The sequence below is a fragment of the Malus domestica genome, chromosome 05, assembly GCF_042453785.1.
Source record: "Malus domestica chromosome 05, GDT2T_hap1".
Lineage (NCBI taxonomy): Eukaryota > Viridiplantae > Streptophyta > Magnoliopsida > Rosales > Rosaceae > Malus > Malus domestica.
In genome coordinates, this window is record NC_091665.1 from 30,200,695 (window position 1) to 30,207,947 (window position 7,253).

The 7,253-nt window shown below is 36.8% G+C and overlaps 1 protein-coding gene across 1 annotated transcript; it reads right to left on the minus strand.

The window, feature by feature from the left end:
• Window positions 1-4,417: 4,417 nt before the first annotated feature.
• LOC114825131 (uncharacterized) lies at window positions 4,418-6,812 on the minus strand. The gene is made up of 3 exons (XM_070821869.1): window positions 5,906-6,812; window positions 5,250-5,816; window positions 4,418-4,980 (listed from the first exon to the last, which is right to left on the minus strand). The coding sequence occupies exons 1-3, from the start codon at window positions 6,810-6,812 to the stop codon at window positions 4,418-4,420; spliced, it is 2,037 nt and encodes a 678-aa protein (XP_070677970.1).
• Window positions 6,813-7,253: the final 441 nt, after the last annotated feature.

A 7,253-nucleotide genomic window follows, 5' to 3' on the forward strand; every position in this document is an offset into this window, starting at 1 on the left:
CTATGGCTTCTTCGAGTTCAAGTTCTGCAGGTATGTTTTGATTGGTTTAATGCTGAGATTTATGGTTATGTTGTTCACATTGTTTGTTGGTAGTATTGGTGATTTATTGGCATATCTATGATCTGGCATGTTATTCTTACAGAAAACCCTTGGTTCGATTCATCACAAGAACATTGTTAGGTTCTCGGGTTGCTGTTGGAATGCAACACTAGAATGCTAATGTATGAGTACATGCTGAATGGTAGCTTGGGCGGTTTACTTCACAAAAGAAGACGTAACAACTTGGAATGAGAATTGAGATATCGGATTGTGTTGGGAGCTGCACAAGGCTTGGCTTACTTGCACCATGGTTGCGTTTCTCCGATTGTTCACAGGGACATCAAGGCCAATAACGTCCTCATTGGTCCGGACTTTGAGCCCTGCATTGCTGATTTCGGGCTTGCCAAGCTCGTTGATGAAGGAGATTTTGCTTGATCGTCCAACACAGTAGTTGGTTCCCCCTAACCCCCTCGGCGCGCCCAAAACTTAAAAACAACTGTGACTTCACTTTACCCCGTCATCATTTGGTGTCTCGTGTTTCCCCATTCTGTCAACTTGGTGTGGAAAATTATTAACTTTGACAAATCAAAAATCAAATGCCCTTATGCCACATCAGCTAAGTTAACAATTTTCTTAACCAATTTGACGAAATTGGGATACATGATGAAGATGACAGAGAAAAGTGATGTGTACAGCTACGGCGTAGTTGTGCTAGAAGTGCTAACAGGGAAGCAACCGATCGATCTAACCATACCAGACGGGGCCGGCCCTAAGGGTAGCCAGAGTAGGCGCCCGTCTAGGGCCCCCACTTCGGAAGGCCCCCCAATTTTTAGACGGAGCTAGGCAGGTCTAGACTGGGATGGGCGCTATGCGGGCTTATATAAACGCCGGAATCTAGAAATCTTTTGTTGCAAGGTCGGCCTCGTGTGAAGAAGAAGACAACCCTATTCATAACATCATTTTAATTGCACGATTTTACTTTAGACGATCCCACTATCTTTTTTTTATAGATGCACGTCTTCTCCTCTTTAAATAGTCTCCACCATCTTATTTTTACTTTTTGGCTTCTCTCTTAAATATCACCTTTATGTTTATTTTTATGGGGTTTTATTACCTTATTTTAAGATCACACCACATATATCTTTATTATGTACTTAAAAGGCTAAAACTCACCTTTTTGAAAAATGACATTATTTAATGTTCAAATTAATTAGTTTATATAATATATAATAAATTATTCAAATCCGCCTCGTCCGCCTATGCGCGTATATGAAAATTACTATCATCTTCACTCTAGTATTTTCCCTAGCTGTAAGTAACATTGTAACAATAAAAAAATGATTGGAATTTGGCGTACTGGGTAGGGACTTCCCTTTCGGTTTGAATTGGTTGAAAAATTAGATTATGTAAACCTAATAAGTGCATTTGCATCTAAAAACGCAAGACGAGTAATATTTGAGTAATGTTTATATATCTTTCTTTTTTCAATATTAATTTTTTAAAGATATTTGATGTAGAAATAGACTTTTTATGTATTTAGTTTTTTTTTTTTACACATGTCAATGTACAAATGGTTAAGAGTCAGAGAACTCTAGGGCCCCATTTTGAAGACTCGCCTAGGACCCCCAAATTCTCAGGGCCGGCTCTGGACGTAGCGGCAATGCTCAAAGAAATAAGGCAGGAGAGATTGAGGAGTGCATGAAAGTTAACATGCTCCGAAACAGCTCTTCCGAAAACGGTGGACAAGAAAATAACATCACCAGCAGCAACGGAGGAAGCTCATTGGCTATGGCGGTGCAACAACATCCGTACTATTCGAGTACTAGCACAAGTTTCTCAGCGTTCTCATTGCTATACACTTCTCCTCCTGATGTTAACAAAAGTTCTAAATAATTACTCTTCAAATAAGAAGTTATTTCAGACTTTAGCTTGGAAATTTGTCTTCTGCTTAAGTTTTGGTACAAAGCTCAGGTTTCCTCTGGTGTAAAAGCGAGAAATTTTAATCATCAGAAGTAGCAAAAAGTTTACTTTTTAGTTTTTTTTAGAGTGATATCTTGGTTGCATGTGTAATTTCAGCTAGCATGGAACCATTTAGAATAGGGTAAATTATATTTTACCCCCTCAGGTTTGGGGTCGATTGCAATCTTATACGATATCTTTAAAATTTTTCAATTTCATACATTTACTTATCATTTTATTTCAATTTCATACATCCATTAGAAAATCTGTTAAGTGATGATGTGGCAAATATGAGATCCACATTTGTGCTGACGTGGCTGCCAAATTTGTGTCACATGGCAAAAATATTTTTTTATGTATTTAAAATAAATAATTTACCCTATTATAAAAAAATAAAAATAAAAAAACCCTAATCCCTGACCCGTTCCCCTTCCCCACAACCCAAATCCCCCCATCCCAACCCACCCCCACCTCCCCCGCAATCCCCCACCCCACCCCACCTGAGTGATCCTTAGATCTGGACCTCGACAACCTTAGGTCAACGGCCCAAATGCGCCGAACAATCCAGAAACCTCCGAATCCAATGATGGCCTTCTCGCCGAGCTCGAGTCCCTCCGCCAGTCACACTAGGCCCTACTATCGAAGTCGGTGGCGATGGAGGAAGATTGTATTCTTATCCAGCAGCAAAGGGACGACGCCTTGGCTCGCAACGCCAAGCTAACCAAAGTTGTCGGATAAATTTCCGACGAGAGAGAGTCACTTTGCGATGAAATTCAGAGGCTCAAAGGTTATCTAAGAGAAAGGCAATATGGGGTGGGGTGGGGTGGGGTGGGTTGCGGGGGAGGTGGGGGTGGGGTGGGATGATGGGGTTTGGGTTGCGGGGAAGATGGGTTTTAGGGTTTTTTTTTTTAACTTTTTTTAATAATAGGGTAAATTATTATATTTTAAATGCAAAAAAAATTATTTTTTTGCCACGTGACACAAATTTGGCAGACACGTCAGCACAAATATGGATCTCATATTTGCCACATCATCACTTAATGGATTTTCTAACATATGTATGAAATTGAAATAAAATGATAAGTAAATGTATGAAAGGCAATATGGGGTGGGGTGGGTTGCGGGGGAGGTGGGGGTGGGGTGGGATGAGGGGGTTTGGGTTGCGGGGAAGATGGGTTTTAGGGTTTTTTTTAACTTTTGTTTTTATAATAGGGTAAATTATTATATTTTAAATGCAAAAAAAAAAAAAAAATTGCCACATGGCACAAATTTGGCAGACACGTCAGCACAAATATGGATCCTATATTTGCCACATCATCACTTAACGGATTTTTTAACAGATGTATTAAATTGAAATAAAATGATAAGTAAATCTATGAAATTGAAATGTTTTAAAAATGTTGTATGAGGTTGCACTCGATCCCAAACCTAAGGGGGTAAAATATAATTTACCCTTTAGAATATTGTGAAAAGTGAAACCAACCTGTCACCAAAGGTTATAGATACTCAACTAATTGCATTTTTAATCGCCTAGAATGTGTGATTATCCCGATTTCTAACTTTCTGTCTGTTTACTAACGCATACGAAATCAAAAAAATATGTGAGTCTCGATATTTTATGTTACGATGGGTAATTCAATACCTTAAAAAACAAGGACTTAATTCATTAGACGGAGTAGTTGGTCTTGTATATATTAGTTCTCATCATTATTATTGACTTCAACAATTTATCATATTCTCTGGTTCTAAATAAATATACATGTTCTAAGTAAATAAACATGTCATGCCGATGAGAAAATTATTAATGTTATTTATGTCATATTAAATTACCTGAGTATTTTCGTAGCCATAGCCCACAAGAACGTCATCGAGAAGCTATCATTTCATCCCCGAAATTGTGAGGAGTGTGTTCCTCCATAATCGATGTGTTTGCTGCAAGCTTGCCCAGAAATTGGGGGGACAGACAGGTTAGGGTCAAACGACGTCATAATACAGGTCGTTTGGGTTTGGGATCACGTAATGTCACCTAAGAGCTGGATCCAGGTCGGTCCAAATACAGAATGGGAATGGGAGTGTGGATTTGACAATGGGGAATGTAATTGATTTGGGATACCAAAGAAGACCATGAATTACGGAACTTTTTGCCAAGAACAATATAAAGAAGTTTTGAAATTATATTCATTTGAATACATTATAATTTACACATATCACAAATTAACCCTACAAAATTTGGTTTTCGATCTTTTAATTTATTTTTAATTTAATTATTTTTTCCGTATAAATTCTAAATGTTATGACATAATCTAAAATAGAAATGTTAGAAACCTTCTCATGTACACTCAGTGGCGAAGCCAGGAATTGACGGGGGTAGGGGCGAAGTTAAAAGAGTGCAAGGTTCAAAAGAATAGCAACAACCAAATCATTTTATATAGTAATGTCTTCCATAATTTATCAATATAAACAAATTACAATTGTTGCTATCACTTAACCATTGATCTCCCATTTTGTTACGCAATTGTGTTTTCACAATCTTCATAGCAGAAAAAACTCTCTCCACCAAAGCGGTTGCAACTGGTAACACCAAAGCCAATGTAAGAAGCTTATACACTAATATGTAGCTTGCACACCTCCCGGTCTTCACCAACTCCTTTGCAAGATCACCAATTCCTCTCAATGATGAAAACTCACTATGCATTTTCATATCGTGAATGTAATTATCAAGTTGAATTGGAAGATTCATGAGGTCCATACGATCAAAATCTTGAGGATAAAGTTGAGCTAGACGAACAATTTTTGCTTTGTCAAAAGATGCAAAATTATTCACCGGAATCAAACATGCCATACAAAGAAGCAACTCGGTGTTTACCTCATCGAAGCGATCATTCAATTGCTTTAATTGTGTATCAAGGACTTGAAAATAGAGGTCCACACAATAGTAATGGAAGTTTGTGAGTCTTGGAGCTTTACGCCTTGATTTTCCAGCTACAAAATGCAAATCCTCCATGTTAGGAACGACAATATCATGCTCTTGACAAAACTTTTGTACATCATCAAGTAAGTCCCTAAAGTCATCATCTCTCAAGGATTGTAGTCTTTGCTTGCATACTTCCACTAACGCCATTGCATTCACAATATCTTGATCTTTATTTTGTAATGCTTGTGATAACTCATTTGTAACTCCCAATATGAGTCTCATAAAAAAAAAAGGTGAAACACAAAATCAAAAATTTGTATGTTATGGAATAACTGACTTGTTTCACCAAAATTGTCTTGGTTTGTATCATCTTTAATCCATTCAAGCACCTCCACCACGGCTTTAAACATGACAATAATACTAACTATAGTACCATAATGTGAGTTCCAACGTATATCACAAGGACACATGAGACTACTCTCTTGATTTAACCCTCTACCCGTTTCAAGATCACCAATATCAAGAGCTTTCTTAATTTGTTCTTGTTGTTTCTCTCTAAATGCATCACAACACTTACACGATGATCCAATGGTATTAACCAAAATACTAGCATTGTTGAAGAAAATGGCAACACCCTCAGTTCCCTTTGTAACGGCTACAAGAGCTAGTTGAAGTTGGTGTGCAAAACAATGAACATAAAATGCTTGAGGATACTTGTTCAAAATCTTTGTTTTAAGGCCATTTAGCTCACCTTTCATATTACTAGCTCCATCATAGCCTTGTCCCCGTAACTTGGACATACTCAAATTTGTTATAGCAAAGAATCTCTCAATAGCCTCTTCAAGCGAGCTACTAGTTGTAGAGGAGACATGTTGCACACCAAAAAACTTTTCAATTGCTTCTCCTTTTTGTTCACATAATGCAATACCATCGCCATTTGCTCTTTAGTTGAAGAATCACGTGATCCATCAACCAAAAGAGAAAAAAATTCACCTTCCATATCTTTAGTGATTGCATTTATAGTTTCAATGGCACAAGCACGGACAAGATCATTTTGAATATCAGAAGAAGTATACTTAAGATTCTTGGGAGCATTCTCAAACACAACCTTCCTAACTTGCTCATTATGCTTGGAAAGAAATTGCATAAGCTCCAAATAATTACCCCTATTGCTTGATTTCAATGATTCATCGTGACCACGAAAAGGCAAACCTTGTTCCAACAACCATCTTGTGCACTTAAGTGAAGCACTAAATAAAGTATTATAATTATTGCGAGCTTCATCGGTTTGCTTAATCACAAATGTTTCAATGTGTTGTTTTTGTGTCATCAAATCTCTAACTTGTTGTACAGCTTTATTATGAAGACTTCCAACACCTCTCTCATGGGCTCGGAGATTTTTGGGTCCTTTCCTCCAATTTGTAAACCCTTTCTCAGTGAAGACATCACTTCTAGTGCTACCCATTTGATCGAAATCACATTTGAAAAGATAGCAATAACGACAAAATGCAGCATCTTTTGATATACTATACTCCAACCACTTAAACCTATCAAACCAATCGATGATAAAACATCTTTTGTTGCTAACTTTTCTTGGCATAATGTGGTCTCTAGGCTGACAAGGATCATTTTGGAGATAGTGTTTACGAATTGCTTCACGATAATTAGGTGGATAATCAAGCATTCGACGTCTATATCCAGGGTCTGCATGAAGATTAGCCAATATTTCATCCAACTCAGTGGGCTCACTTTGTTGTGAACTACTCGGAATATTCGAAGGAGGACTTCTTGGAATATTTGAAGGAGGAGAAGGATGACTACTTGAAATATTTGAAGGAGAAGGACTACCCAAAATGTTTGAAGGAGGATTTAAGCATTGTTTCTTATAGTATCGTTCCATTACGTAACTGTAAAATGGAAAGAAAAATTTTTCTTAGACTCTTAATCCTAGAGTAGACTATACTAATATGCATAATAACCCAACCAACAATTCAATTAATCAATACCAATAAGCATATAAATTATTCATTAAATAAAAAATTCATTCAACTAATCATATGAATACAACTAATCAAAAATTCAAATTTTAATTTTCATCCTAAAAAATAATTTCATAATTTCATGTCAATCAATAATCATAGAATCATATAAATAATCAATAACCAATAACCATATTAGTGCATTACCATATGATTCGATACTAATTAAACAAAATTTGTATTAAATAATTAATTAGGGTTAGGGATTATAAATTTAGGAATTAAAAAATTTACCTTTGAAATTAAAGGCTAGAAGTCAGCTTAGCGGCTGGAGTGGCTGGTGTTAGCAGCAAAAAGCCAAC